The sequence below is a fragment of the Jaculus jaculus genome, chromosome 4, assembly GCF_020740685.1.
Source record: "Jaculus jaculus isolate mJacJac1 chromosome 4, mJacJac1.mat.Y.cur, whole genome shotgun sequence".
Lineage (NCBI taxonomy): Eukaryota > Metazoa > Chordata > Mammalia > Rodentia > Dipodidae > Jaculus > Jaculus jaculus.
Window position 1 is genome coordinate 77,508,325 of NC_059105.1, and position 16,321 is coordinate 77,524,645.

Below are 16,321 nucleotides of genomic sequence, written 5' to 3' on the forward strand. Positions count from 1 at the left end.
ACCCTACAGGAAGGAGCACTCACCTGTTTCCTCCAATTTTAATGCAGTTATAAGTAAATAAACATGTATCTGTTCCCTTCTAACATAAAAGGTGGCTTGCTATACACACATTTGGAACCTATGCTTTTTAAACTAATAATTTATTTTTTATGTTTATTTTTATTTATTTATTTGAGAGCAACAGACAGAGAGAGAAAGAGGGAGAGAGAGAGAGGGAGAGAGAGAGAGGGAGGGAGAGAGAGAGAGAATGGGTGCGCCAGGGCTTCCAGCCACTGCAAACGAACTCCAGACACGTGCGCCCCCTTGTGCACCTGGCTAATGTGGGTCCTGGGGAATCGAGCCTCTAACCAGGGTCCTTAGGCTTCATAGGCAAGCGCTTAACCGCTAAGCCACCTCTCCAGCCCTTAAACTAATAATTTATATCGGAGACTTTCTATGATGATAAAGACTTTCTAATTTTTTTGAGATCAGTGCTTTTTGAATGGTATCTCAGATTACTATAAACAATTGTGATTCTACACAACAGTACAACAAAAAGCCTTGCACCTATCATTAGATATGTATGCTAAAGTATGTGTACAATAAAATTTTAGGATAGTGCTTTATCTTTACAGGGCCAAAGGCTATGGGTATTGATAACTTTGATAAATATTACCAAGTTGACTTCCAAAGGGGTTGTAATACAACGAAATCCCACAAGAAATAGATTGGCCAACTCTTTGCCATGAGACTTACAACCAGCATATATTCTGCATCAATTCCTTTGCATTCTCAAACATTCTCTATATCCTGAACAAATGTCAAAATGAACCTCACACTATTCATGGTGTGAAGGCCCACAAAACTGTGTTGATAAAATGGACACGGAGGGAAAAGAAAATTTAAAAACATATTGGTATAGTTACTTCTAAGATAGCAGAAAGCAAATTAAGATGGAAGAAAAAGCAACACTTTGTATGGTGATATTAGGAGAAAGTATTAACCAAGATGCTGATGTTGTTATGGAATTTAATATGTCATCTGCAGAGCTCCCTGATTAGGCCTGTTCCTCAAATAGGTCCTATGTGAAAAGAAAAGGGACAGGGGAGGGGCCAAGAGAGGGAAGTAGAAGTAAGGAAAGAAAGTTTCAAATAGACAATAAGAAAAATAAAAACAGCTTCTGTCAAATCACTTAATAAAAGTGTAGCTATTATGTCCATGAAGGCTATAGTCAGACAGAGCAATTTAATCCTGTGCTAAAGCAATCCACACTTTGAAGCTATTATTGCCTTAGTGTTACTCCACGCAGACCTGAGGCTTGACACCTTTTTCTGCTCTTTCACCCCCTCTGCTGGTTCTGCCAAGAGCAGCCCTTGGATCAAGACAGCTGCAACAGTGAAGAAGGTGAGATGGACATTTTATACAGCTGTGTTTCTCAGCTTAATATGTACATGAATTTTATGGAGACCTTGTTAAAATGCAGATTCTGGCTCTGTGAATTCAGGCTGCAGCATAAAATTCTTCATTTTTAATGAGCTCCCATGTGATGCCACTCCTTGGACCTCACTCTAAATCACAAGGCTTTTTGTCAATAGTCACCAGCATGAAACCCCTCAGAAAGGTCTCCCAATTGACATGGGAACTGCTATCTACGTCTTATCATGTGGTTCTGTACCCAGTAATGGACCTGATGAAAACACTGAAGAATTAAACTCGCTTGGGATTTTCCTCCAGTTGCCTCAGTGAACTACAGATCATCCATAATGCACATGAAGTTGATGATATAAGAAAATTGCAGCCCAATTTGAAAGTACTATGATGATTTTGTCACATGGAATATGGCTTTCATTTTAAAGTGGATATTTAACCAATTTTCTCATCTTATAAATGAGTAGCAGGGGCACAAAGAAAGTATGTGACTTGACCAAACTAACACAGCTTATCAACCACAGCAGAAAATGTACGTATGTGCACAGGAGTTTTCATGTTGCCTATCTATTCTTTCCTGATTCTTTTCCATGTCAATGACAAGAATTATATATGCTAAATCCTATAGACTATGAAGGACCTATATGCAATTCAAATGTTAAGAAATATACAATATTCATCTCACTTCTCATTTCTTCTTCTTCTTCTTTTTTTTTTTTTTTTTTTTTGAGGTAGGGTTTCACTCCAGTCCAGGCTGACCTGAAATTCACTATGTAGTCTCAGGGTGGCCTTGAATTTATGGTGATCCTCCTAGCTCTGTCTCTGAGTGCTGGGATTAAAGGCATGCACCACCACGCCAGGCTCATTTCTTCTTTTTTAATGTTGTGCCCCACTCTTTATCAGTGAAGTTATATTTTTAATATGAAGTAAGATGAGAAAGAAATGCTAGACTGTTTTCTTTAGCATCACCTACCTTGGATTTCATCCTCATTTTCTTTCTTTTTTCTTAAATTTTTTTGTTCATTTTTATTTATTTATTTGAGAATGACAGAGAGAGAGAGAGAGAGAGAGAGAGAGAGAGAGAGAGAGAGAGAGAGAATGGGTGTGCCAGGGCCTCCAGCCACTGCAAACGAACTCGAGACGCGTGCGCCCCTCGTGCATCTGGCTAACGTGGGTCCTGGGGAATCGAGACTCGAACCGGGGTCCTTAGGCTTCACAGGCAAGCACTTAAACTGCTAAGCCATCGCTCCAGCCCCTCATTTTCTTTTATATACTATGCCTAAATCCAGTTTATTAAAGCAAAACTTATTAGGTCTAAATGGCCATGTCTTAAATTCCAGACAAAATAATGCAAGTTAACTCCATATAGTTTGGACTATAGTGTTCCTAGTCACTGTGTGTTGAATCAATGGCTTGTTCTCTGTTGAGATTAATGAATAGTCAGTTATTGAGGAAAATTCATCTTGGCTAAGTTATGACATACGGTTCTTATCTGCTCCTCACATGAAGTCATGTTCTTCAACATCAAAACTCACCTCAGAGAACATCAGCACTTTTCATGCCTGACTGAAATTGGAAGGTGAATTTTCTAAGTGCCCTTTGCATTCCAAATAAGAGAGTCACATGAGTAAATAAAGTTTCTGCGTCTCTGAGGTCCCAACATAAGTGTAGAGTGAAGATGAGCAAAGTGAGTGGGCGAGTGTAATCACTTGAACAAAGCCCCATTATTTACAGATGAGAAATTTATATTGTCAGTGTAATCTCTGGGAGACTAAACAGAGCTGAAGAACGTATAAAAGCACAACCCTCGGGTGCATGAGTGGAGAGCTCAGGGCATAGAGCACACTCAAAGTTCCAAAGAGGGAAGCCTGCCTCTCCCCCTGCTCTCCACCACGCTTCAACATCAGAAGGTAAGGTGAACACTGGAGGGCAGGCAATCTGTAAGGTGTGTTTGGAAGGGGACAGTTAAGTGTTTTATAAATATTATGAATAAAGTTATTATTCTTTTCTTGTTTACTTTATGACTTGTACTATGCAAGGCACAATTGAGATGAAAAATTGTTATCAAATATATTTATACTTACTTTAGCATAATGAAGTAGCAAATGATTCAAAGAAATAACATAAAGATATGAGAGAAAGAAACAATGCAGCTTTTACAAGACATAGCTATTATGAGAACCGCTTGTTCAAATAAGTGGAAACACTTGGAAAATATTTTCCTGAATTCAATAGATGTGCATACTACTTTGAACAGAAGGCATCTTTTAAATTCAGCAGAAATGTGTATATTACAGAGGCTATAAAAGCAATTTTTCTTTATCAATTAAAGCCTTCTGGCTTCTCCAAGAAACATATTCAATATCTTTCAAATATTCTCATTTATAATGAGTGTTTCAAAAATCAATGACCATAAAATTAGCTCTTTGCACATAAGAGATAGCATACTGAGTGTAGAACATGTATCATTGATTACTGGGGATTTCTTTGTATGGGTCATAAACTAATAATTATTAGTATTGTACTGAGGAGTAATGGTTGTAACTAAAATCTCAAGTAGCTACACTCTAGAATAAAATTTTATGTATTCACTTTAGAAAGATAAACCAGATACATTAAAGTACTTACTTAAGTTTCTAAAGGCAAAGAATAAATTCATAAGCATATCAGTGGAGCAAACCATTAAGCATTACATAGTAGAGATTTATAATGAAATTAGCTAACCACTTAGGAAAATGTTATATATCCTAAAAAGGCAACATATGTAGGAATATTATATAGATAATATACATATACATATATAATATAATGTAATTTCTTATTTTATAGGTTAATTTTTATAAAAGAATTTCTAGACAGTTAATCCTATTGTTAACATATTCTTTTAATTTTGAGTGGAAATGTATGTGTGTGTGTGTGTGTGTGTGTGTGTGTGTGTGTGTGTGTGGTTTGAAATAGCATAGGCTTTCCTTACACTATCTAAACAGCAGGAAAGTAAGAGGAAATTCCTTTCTTATTGAATGAAGTTTTGATACTAAAATAACATTCAGATTTAATTTCTTATCAATAGAGCTCAAACATTGAATTACTTTTATTCCTATCCAAACAACTTTGCTAACTTCCAAAAAGTGAATAAATGAAACTTTTAAAGCCAGTCCCTTCATGAGAACCTACTGGATTATATCAGAGTACTTTGAACACTCACTTCTTTGTGTTGTTTTTGCATCCTCTAGCTTCCACATAACATAAGCCTGTTCTATATCTGCCTCAACCCAACATAATAGATGACATCACAGAACCTTTGGGGACTTTGGGTAGAAAGAATTATCTCAGACTGAATTCATAGTTTTTAGTCTTTTATAAGAAATCTTTCAATGGTAGAATAACTCCAAAACGATGTGCTTGCTTTAACTTTTCAATATTACTAAAAAGACACTATGATTGAGAGGTATATTCGAAAGATATTACCTAAAAATACTGTGAACTTTCTAAACTTTTCCAAGTAAACTGAAACATACAAAAATTGAAGATATTTAATGTGATGAATAAGAAGTATGTTTTTAATTCTACTGTATTGCTTTATATAATTGAACATTTAATCTAAAAGGACTTAATATCTCAAAGAAAAATATTACCATTGCAGGTATTACAGACTCTATTTTATTGCCAGGAACAGATAGTAAATATGGTTACTATGTTAAAGAAAAGATTGATGGTTTAAAATAATAATATTTGTAAAATCTTTATTCCAAACCAAATGTTATTTGGTTAAAACATTCATTAAAATTATTTATGGATAAACATAATGAAACTTGGATTGAAATACTCATTCCTCAAAAAAAAGGTTCTTTTGACAGTGGCTGAGAGGAGTCTGTGACCAAAGTGCTCTGGAAGTTTCAAGCCAGAAAGTAGAGGAGCTTGCTCTATAGGGACAACCTAGCCAGGTGAATGTGGGTCCCCATCCATACTGCGTCATCACACCCTGGATATATTATGGTCTCCTAAAATCTCTGTTTATGATATAATGGCAGGAATTCATGGGTAGTTTACAGCCACATCCACAGTGTCACTAAGAAGGAATGCCATGTCCTAGATGCAGTTTAATTCCAAAATAACCTGGGGACTTCTGAGATGTCAAATGCTAGTAACAATTTTCCTTTAGATACTAATCTCTAATTTCTTAGTTGTGATTGTTCAAGTTGCCAGAAGCATTAGTTCTTGTTGCAAATTGCTTGTCTTTAAAATGATTTTCCCTTTAATTTAGAACAGGTCAAAGCACCCTAAAATACCTCAAATCTGTTGGCCGCTTTATAATTACAAAGTCTAGACCAAGTTACACTATTTAAAATATAAATGAATAATACATCTGAACCGACAGCTGGTATGCCAAGTTGTAGCCTGAGGCTGCTTTAAAATGGTTGAAATGCAGTATAATGTAAATGCTTGGAAGTGAAGGACAATTAATTGAAAGCCAGGCTGATAGCGAAGGGGGCAGCATTATGGATAAGGTGCCACTCAAGCTAGCCATGTGCAGCATATCATCTACACGGGGTATTTTAAATGTTCATTGTGGATATATTTTTTTTATTTCAAGTCTGGAAAGGAGCCTTGTAATCATTAACAGAAGTGTCTTACATTAATGAAAAAGCTTAATAATAGAGCACATCTTTTGTATTCTTTTGCTTATAAAAAGTTATGGGAGAAAATATAATCTAACATTTGAAATTAAGTTGGGATTGAAACTATAAGCAGAATAAAATTGGTAAGATTAATATTTTCAAAAATAATGTTTACTTTGTTAAAATCAAGCTCATTTAGCCTGCCATGTTTAAATATTACTTCCTGTTGCCCCATCTTCTCTTAACCCAACTCTGTTCTGACAGCACAAATAATGAAGAACATTTACTTTGTGGCTGGACTGTTTATAATGCTGGTGCAAGGCAGCTGGCAACGTTCCCTTCAAGACACAGAGGAGAAACCCAGGTATTTACTTCTAAAGTCAAACTAATATGGGCTATGGTTAGAATACAGTTTGTTGGAACTCTGGTGAGTAGGGTTTCAAAGACTTGGGGTGGGTGCTCTGCACAGTTAAGTGTCTGAAGTATTGTGATGATAAACTTAGGCTGCTCTAGAGAACCAATCAGAGAATGTGTGTTTTCACCATAGAGGGGCGAGGAAGGCTGAAAACCATGTAAAGAGGGAACTATAGAGAACCCTTTGGATTCTTCCAATGATACTCTACATTCATTACTAACACACTGCATAGCAGATTATTTTAATTACTCTAACTTGTGTCCCTCTTTTAAGGTTTTAAAAATAGTGCTCTTTGCTAATTATAAAAATTATACATGTCCATAATATAAAATATGAAAAACATACAAAAATTTTAAGTGCTCAAGTTTCTACTACTCAATATAACTGAAAATAAAGAAAAATGTTATATTGCTTTGCTAGATTCTATCTGTATATACTGTATGTAAATACCTCTCAGGTTTCATAGCTGTTTAACATGCTTTTACCTTCACATTCTGCTGCTATTTTCTTTTATCACTAGAATATCCATTAAGTGAGTGATATTTAAGAGTTGCATGCTTTCCATTTCATTAATATTTAATATTTATCTATGTATTCCTTTTCTATTGGGCACTCAGCATGCTTTCAGATTTGCTCATGAATACCATAAGCAATATTTGGCTCATCTACTGTGAATTTGTTACTGCTTTCTTAGAGCACATTTCTAATAATGAGATTAATATGCCAGTGCTAGAGAAATTGCTTAGTGGTTAGGGAGCTTGTCTGCAAAGCCTAAAGACCCAGGTTCAAGTCCCCAGTGCCCATGTAAGTCAAAGGCACAAGGTAGCACATGTGTCTGGAGTTTGTTTGCAGTGGATAGAAGCCCTGGTGCACTCATTCTCTCTCTCTCTCTATGCCTCTTTTTCTCTCTCAACTAAGTAAAATAAAAATTAAAAAAATTAATATGTCAAAGGGTTTGTATGAGTTTAAACCAAAGAGTTTGAAAAAGTATCTTGCTGAATTTCCTTTCAAAAATATCACATACATGGCCATTCCTTAAGATGTATAAAAATATTTTGTCCTCCCTAATATTCAATCTTTTTCTAAAATTTGACAAGTAAGAATAGCACTTGAAGGTGGTTTTGCGGTGCTCACGTCTTTAATCTCAGCACTCAGGAGGCAACAGTAAGAGGATCACCATGAGTTCCAGGCCAGCCTAGGACTACAGAGTAAATTCCATGCCAGCCTGGGCTAGAGTGAGACCCTACCTCAAAAAAAAATAAATAAATAAAAAAAGAGAATAGCACTTAATTTCTTATTAATAATATTTATTTTATTATGCCACCTAACTATTGATTACAGATTTAAGGATTTCCCACCAGGAAGATTCAGATTAGCAAATGGTTGTTTTGTGCCTTTCTTCAACCATTAGCTACCAATTAACTAGTCAGTTGAGCTATTTTTTAAAAATACATTAGTATGTGCAAATAAATTTGGGAACATAAATCTATTGCCCAAACAAATTATTTGAGATTCTCAGTCTGTTAAGATATTCAAGTCACTATTCTTTTTGCCTTGTTGGCATAATTATGAGTTGATTAATTAGTTGAATAAAGAGTTTATTTAATCCTATTTTAGAAAACAATGAACCCAGTTGAGAACCCTGTTACTAGAATTTAAAGAATATCTTCAAAGTAACAAAAATATGATATTCCCAAAAGATATCTGCCTCACTGTGATACATGGCCCTATATTTTGTAGTGATGGGTCTTCTCAAATAAGCCTACTTTTGGAGATATTTATTCCATTCAACCTCTGTTCTTCACAGATTCCAGACAACCCCCCTTGATGACCCTGATCAGATGACTGAAGACAAGCGCCACTCACAGGGCACATTCACCAGTGACTACAGCAAGTATCTGGACTCCCGGCGTGCCCAAGATTTTGTGCAATGGTTGATGAATGCCAAGAGGGGCAGGTAAGAACTAATCCTGTTCCCAAGATTGTATACATATGTGCGGAGTGCAGATAAAAGTTCTCCTAACTTTCATAAGTGATCATGCACAACAAGTAAGCAGTGCCCACATGCTTGTTCAATTCTGTGCTTTTCAAGGTTGGGGTGCCAATCTTTGTAATTTTTGTATTTATTATTCCTCTGGATGTCTCATGCTTACTATACCCTCATGTGATATGAAGCTTAAATTCTTTGCACAGTTATAGTCTCAGTAATACTTCTCATGTATATTACCTTAGAATAGGAAACTGAGCTTTGTGGCCTTCAAGGTTACAAATTGAATTTCTGACTAAAAGTTAGAGCAAATTCAACATTAACTTGCGGGGTTCAAACCCATGGCTGATTACATTAAAATCATCCCCTAGCCAAGTTAACCAGGATAAAGCATGGAAGCAGATGCATTACTTTTCTCATAAAATAAAATCCAAGATATGCATTTAAAATTACAGCCCAGCTAGCTGCACAGCATAGAGAAGGCGGCAAACAAGAACACAAAGCTCTCCAAAAGCATACATTTTAATGCTGGGTTTTCTTTGGTGAGAGTTGGGGGTTTTGCTGCTTCTAGGCTACTGGAGAAAATTATCCACAAAAGTTTCACAGAGATGGTGGAATTTCACAATTTCTTTGGAGAGTGGCCCACATGGGGAGGGGAGTTATGCATACAAAGTAGCTGTAAGAATCTCAAACTGAGGAAAAGGACAGAGATGTGTCTAGATAGAAGGAGGAAGAGGGAGAAAGACTGGGAGACAGAGAACAAGCAGGCATGAGGAATGAGAGAAATTGAATTGGTAGCCAAATAATTTTAAAGTGAGGGTCCATTAGCACTAAAGATGGCCACCATGTTCAGAACAGACATGGGGAACTCTGTCAAGTACTATAGGTATGGAAAATGGAAATCACATATTTATAAAAATGGAAACAACAATCTTCATTTTCTAGAGTGGGTATGCTATAATGTAGTAAACTAACATAAAGCAATCCTCAGCCTTAGCTATTTGCTGTATGTTTAAGATGAAGTCTTCCAGGTGTGATGAATACTGTGGAGCTAAAAGCAATGGGCACCACCTCCTTCTCCTCTGAGTGCCCTGCACATACTTATGTTTGACATGGGCTCACCTTACCTACCTCCTAGTAGACCACATGTTTTCTTTTAGTGGGTTATCATGTGGTTCTCGTGACATTTCAAGATGGTCTTTTGTTTACCTTGAATCAGTTAACTGACTCTGCCACCATGCTTACTGAAACAAGTATCTACCTTGATATTTCTGATAGAATTGCACATACAAATGGATAGCCACATTGATAGAGGATAAAGTAAAAGGTAAGTTCAGCCTTGATAACCAATGGCATAGGTATGCAAGGAAGGTGAAAATGGGCATACTGGAAAAGGATAGACCTTTTAATGTCTTCTTAAATACTATCAGCCTTTCCCACAAAACTTTAATCCTGCTAATTAATGTAACATCAAGATGAATCCCCTTGCCACCCTCATCTCCCAGACTCCCCAGGCGCCCTCTCTGTTGATTCCTGTGCCTGAGGTTGTCACTGCTTATAGGTGAGAACCATATTGCCAAAGAGACAGACTTCAACTTAGCTTTCACATTTCTTTCAGGAATAACATTGCCAAACGTCATGATGAATTTGAGAGACATGCTGAAGGGACTTTTACCAGTGATGTAAGTTCTTATTTGGAAGGTCAGGCTGCCAAGGAATTCATTGCCTGGCTAGTGAAAGGCAGAGGAAGACGAGAGTAAGTCTGTAGTTTTTATCTTTTTTCCCCTCAGTACAGATATTTAAGAATACAACTATCTATATATGAATTTGAGTTTCAGAAGCAGTCAGTATAGTCTCAAAAAGTGATAACATAAACTCCTAAAACCATGAAACATTATACAAGTTTTGGTAGTAAGCCTTGATAATAAATTTCAACAGGTCATGTTTAATTACTTCATTATAATTGTTACAATAATCCTTGATGTGTCTAGAGAAGAACACACTTAAGGATAAATAATATTCTTTTGGTAACTATACTGGAATAATAAATTTAACCTAGGACTTGTCCATGAAGACAAGAGAAAGAAAAAAGGATAAATAATGCTGAAAACTCACAGTATTTCAATATTCAGACAAAAATTGATAACTTGACTTGAAATAATTACACATTTTCAGCATATATTTATATGTTTAAAGATTTTAGATAAACATGTGAATATTTAAAAAGACCAAATATTAGCTAATTACAAAATGTTACTTCAACAGTAGACAGGTAGAAGCATAACATAGCTAACTACATACTCACCTTGTATGGGCTGTCAGTCAGATACATAATAAGTTAAAAATGAGGGACTAAGACCTTTATTTTAGATATTAATGACACATCCCTGAAACACCTAATTTTCTTAAGACCCTTTTGAGTTGCATTTAAAATAAAAATCAAAGAAAATCATGTTCAACTTTCATTTTTAAATCAGATTTAAAACATTCTTACAGAGACTCAAAAAGAGTTCATGATGAAAGCGATCTGGTATTCATTGACAATCATACAGACAACATCAATGGTAAAAGAGCTGATACACTATGGAACATTTATAGTGTTATAAGGGATATCAAAAATTCTACTGTGACAAATCAGTGAAAAAGAAAATCTTATATATGCTAAGTTTTAACCCCTTACTAACTTTGCAAGGCTGTTTTCACAGTTACTGGTTTTACTATACACGACAATTTGATAGTTTCCATTAGTTCCTATCTTCGGAAGATACTAAAAATCTCTGAGGCAACCTGCAGCATTGAAAAGGCCATGGAACTATGCAGGCTGGGTTTCTGATCCTAGCTCTGCAACTTCCTGGCTTTCAACAGCTCCCAGTTCATGTGGGTTTGTATGAGGGGTTTCATTGGAGGCCCTCAATACACAGAATCTCTATTTTCTCAGCACTTCCTACACATATTACCAGTGGTCAGAAATCTATAGCATTTATGCAGAATAACCTAACATTAATTCTAACTCTTTTCTCAGGTTTCCAGAAGAAGTCGCCATTGTTGAAGAACTCCGCCGCAGACATGCTGATGGCTCCTTCTCTGATGAGATGAACACGGTTCTTGATAATCTTGCCACCAGGGATTTTATCAACTGGCTGATTCAAACCAAAATCACTGACAGGTGACTGATTTTTAGTTTATCCTGAAAACAGTTAACAGTTTCATAAACATGAATTGTATTATTGTAAGTTTCCCATATGGGAAAACATTTTTACTCTTTTTTAAAAAAAATATTTTTATTTTTTAAAATATATTTTATATATTTTAATTTATTTGTTTGATAGAGAGAGAGAGAATGAATGGGCATGCCAGGGCCTCCAGCCACTGCAAAAGAACTCCAAATGCATGTACCCACTTGTTCATCTGGCTTACATGGGTCCTGGAGAATAGAACCAGGATCCTTTGGCTTTGTAGGCAAACACCTTAACCACTAAGCCATCTGTCCAGCCCATTAAAAAATATTTTACATATTTTCATTTATTTATACTTTTGTATATACTAAAATGGTATGTTTTAAAATTATGTAATAGTTTATGCATATTATTTTTAATTTTTACAGTTTTTAATACACTAACTTAATCTCAAAGCAGTCACTGAGTGTCTGATAGACAGGGTGCCAGGAACACAAGCATAAATGAAGCATAGGGATATTGAGTCAGTACACATTAAATTCACATGAAAATTGCTGAAATTTTAACATAAAGGTGAAATGCTAGTATATGTGATATTATTTACTTAAATTAAAAGTGGGGTTGCTGGGCATAGTAGCTCATGCCTTTAATCTCACCACTCGGAAGGCACAGATAGGAGTTTCACTGTGAGTTTGAGGCTACCCTGGAACTACGTAGTTAATTGCAGATCAGCCTGGGCTAGAGTGAGACTCTACCTCGTAAAACAAAACAAAACCAAAAAAGGTGAGGTTGTAGACTGAGAGACTGAGTAGATACTACAGTGGTAAAGCACTTGCCTAGCATAGACAGAACACAAGGTTCAATCTCCAGCACTAGAAAACAAAAAACATAATTGTAAAAAAAAAAAATGCCACAATTTCACAGATTATTGATGAATTTTAATTTTAACATTATGCATAGATTTTTGTTTTGTGATGGGAAGACTTTAAAAAATTCTGCCTTAAATGAAAATCTATCAGAGTAGAAATACTAAGGTATTTACAAATGAAGGGAATGAAAAACAAATATTAGTAAGAATCATTGAATGCTGAGCTGGAGAGATGCTTAGTGGTTAAGGTACTTGCCTATGAAGCCTCAGGAGTGATGTTCAACTCTCCAGGTCCCACATAAACCAGAAATGCAAGGTCACACATGCTTACAAGGTGGTACATGCACCTGGAGTTCAATTACAGTGGCTGGAGGCCCTGGTGCATCAATTCTCTCTCTCTCTCTCTCTCTCTCTCTCTCTCTCTCTCTCTCTCTCTCTCTCTCTCTCTCACACACACACACACACATACATATAAAAAAATTTTAAAAGAATCATTGAATGTATTTATGACCTCACAGTTAATGCCGTTACTTGCAAAGGACTGCATAATATTGGGCCCATCAGTGGTAAATCATGAATGGTATAAGAGGTGAAAAATACATCATTGTAGAAGAGGGGCTTGTGTAAGGGGTTCAGTGGAAGGAGGCTGGTAGAGAGAGGTTACAAGAAGGTAGTGAGAAGGATTTATGAACAAAATATATTATGTACATATATTAAACCTGTCAACAAGTTTTTTTTTTTCTAAAAGAATCAGTGAAACGCCTGGAAAAGTTTATTATATCATTTTGTTATAATTATATTAAATTTCTAATTTTATATTTTTATCTATAGGAAGTAAGTGTGCCGTTATTCAAGATCATCTTCACAACATCACCTACAGGCCATTTGGTATATTGAAATTTTAAGTTATATAAACTTAAGAGGTGTATTCTGAAGCCATATTGCTTTGCATGCCAATAAATATATTTTCCTTTAGCATTGTGTAGCTAAAAGATTGTAAACGAAATAAATTATTGTCAGAATCTTGATAAAATATCAACTTTAAAGTACAAAAGTGTTGGATTCTTATATTTCCTCTTATTTTAAAGCTCCCTGGCCTTTTTACATCTAGCAGTCAGATTATTTTTGTATGCCATAATTTATAAATGTAAATTATTACAATCCCAGCACATCTGCATTATAATAATAGGTAAAGAACTACTAACCACAGTAATGAGCCTAAAAAGAGAACTTCATGCTTGGAGCCTTAGTCATAAAAATGCTTGACTTTTAATGTATCAGAATACACTCAAATAAAAATTTCAACCTACTTTACTATGTTTCTTTTCTCTTTATATGCCTCCCTTTCCACACACCCATTCTTCCCAAGCTGGTAGCTCACTATTTAAATCTAATACTCAGGAATGACTCCATATTTTGAAGGATTTAACTGTGCCTTAAAATGTTGAGCTGACCCTGCAAAATCAGTCTCATATAAAATGCTGGTTTATTTCTCACATTAATAAAATATATCAACTACCATGGGACTAAAAAGTAAATCACTCTTAGGGCCAAATAGCAGCTGATACTTTCTAAAGAGTCACTGACACACACACACACACACACACACACACACACACACACACACACACCTGCTCATGCTCATACGCCCTAGATATTCATATATTCATACATTTATTTCTGGTCCCCAAACACTTCAACTGCCTTATACTAGTAGATAACTGAGTTTGTCCACAATATATACCCCATTCTCCTAGTTCTACCATGACAAATATCTCTAGGGGGCTGGGTCCTGAACTTTTTCTCTGCTATGTACCGTGTATTATTTCTATTTTATCCAAGTCCAAAGCACTCCTATAAGGTAGAATTAACTACTAATAAGATTCCAAAGTTTGTAAATGACTCATATACTTTAATCTGCAATCTTGAACTTGAAATACCTTTAATACTGTAACTCATTCATGATTTATGTAATGATGAGTTGTTTTTTTCTCTGAGATGACTAGAAAATTTAAGATTAGAGTTATTTGAGAAAAGTTAGAGCTATCAGAAGGATTTGAAGGTTATTTAAGTTCTTTAAGCCTAACCTCCTCATGTAAACAATAGATTAATATCATCTAACCATGATCATATCATACAGGCATTTTATTTATAATTCTAACATATAATTATAATACAATAAGGTCTCAGAAATAATAGCACCCTAAAGTGGTTGTCACATAAGTGCTTAAGGCAGTATATTACCTTTGTATATCTCTTTCTCCAGAACCACCTCATCTTCCTCCAAACAGGTTTCTGTTAGTTATCTTACTTGAGACACTCAACTGATAGAAACAAAGAACTAGATTTTTCATATGAACTCAAAGCAATTTATACATTACAATCCACCATATTTTCTTTCATGTAAATTATTTCTAGGCAAATTGTGTGGCCACAGGAGATTTGATATGTCTGTGTAGAATATATTGTTATGCATTCTTGTGATCCAAGAGTCAACCCTTTGAATGCATTTCTGAGCACACTCCATTACGTAGCTGCTTTTAGAATCTACTCGCAGAATACACTCATAAAAATAAGGAGATTATCTGATACAAACACTTGCTGTAGAGAAAGGAAAAAGAGATAGTCAACATGAGTCCAGTCCAAAAAAACTGCCCAAAGTTACAAACAGGGTATATGAATTTGCCATTAAGATCTAGAGGCAAACTTAAGTACAGTGGAAAATGAATTATCATATAGCACTGGCATGAGAAATGTGCTAGTTATTATGTGTGAGTATGTATTAAAAAAACAGCCACAGGGATTAAATGAAATAGCAAGTGTTTGGGGTTTTTATTGTTTGTTCATTTTTTAAAAATAAAACTGTACAAAAGCAGAAAGTTCAAGGTCCAATAGCGCCAATGGCTTTCCTCCCATGGATACTTCAAGACTGAATGATGTCTACATCGTCTCTCTGCTCCTGTCATTTCTTAGAATCAATGAAGGAAAAAAGTAAGGAAGGGAAGAAGAAAAGGATGAAGAGGAAGACAATATATAAAGGAAAGGATAACTGGCAGTCAAGAAGGAAATGTACCAATTTATTCCTTGAAATCCCTAGATTTTTATTTATAACCTGCTAGATACATATCTCATCATATATCTTGACTATAAGGGAGCCAGTAAAATATTGTTTTTAAGCTGAATATATTGCATTTTATACAATAACCAAAAGTCCACTAGTAAGAAAAAGAGAAAGTAGGTGTTACATAGTCTGTTAAGGTGAAAGCTACCATCAGAGTTGAGATGCAGAGGGCTTCCTTTACTGTCTCTTTTGGAGTATAGAGCTTAATGGAAATAGTTTTAGTTCAAATGGGTCTATAAACATTAAATAGCCTCTAAATATGTGAATAAAAGTAAAATTCCCAATGAAAATCACTGAAGAATATTCAGCATTAGACATTCAACAACCGTGGCACTAAGATCAAGTAATAGAGATAACAAAGTGAAAGAGACAGATGAGATGAACTTCATTTTGTTAATGTGACACACAATTTTAGTACTTACATTATATACAACATATGAAACTAAGACAAATCTAAGTTATGCCAATTAATATAAATAAATTTAAATCTAATATTATGAAAGAATTAACAGAATATTATATAAAGCTTAACCCTATGCTATATACAAAGTTACACATAGGAGAGATATGAGGGTTAAAAGTAAAAGTATTAAAAATAAACATAAAATGAAATCAAGAAAATATAAATATAAAACAAAGAGGTTGTGCTTTGGGTAACAGAAAAAGGAGAAGAAAAAATAAGTAAGCAAAGGAACACTTCTAAATGCTAAATATTATAATTCATGACT

General features: G+C 35.1%; 1 protein-coding gene across 2 annotated transcripts; it reads left to right on the forward strand.

Moving 5' to 3' along the window:
• The first annotated feature begins 1,884 nt into the window (after positions 1-1,884).
• Gcg (glucagon) lies at positions 1,885-13,465 on the forward strand. 2 transcript variants are annotated; one of them, XM_045148225.1, is made up of 6 exons: positions 1,885-1,939; positions 6,291-6,390; positions 8,249-8,398; positions 10,047-10,184; positions 11,451-11,594; positions 13,304-13,465. In XM_045148225.1, exons 2-6 carry the CDS (start codon positions 6,299-6,301, stop codon positions 13,308-13,310), a joined length of 531 nt encoding a protein of 176 aa, XP_045004160.1. In that variant the 5' UTR covers positions 1,885-1,939; positions 6,291-6,298; the 3' UTR covers positions 13,311-13,465. The 2 variants fall into 2 exon arrangements, with proteins under 2 accessions (XP_045004160.1, XP_012802824.1); XM_012947370.2 differs by lacking the exons at positions 1,885-1,939; positions 13,304-13,465 and adding an exon at positions 3,193-3,317 and having other exon boundaries at positions 11,451-11,598.
• Positions 13,466-16,321: the final 2,856 nt, after the last annotated feature.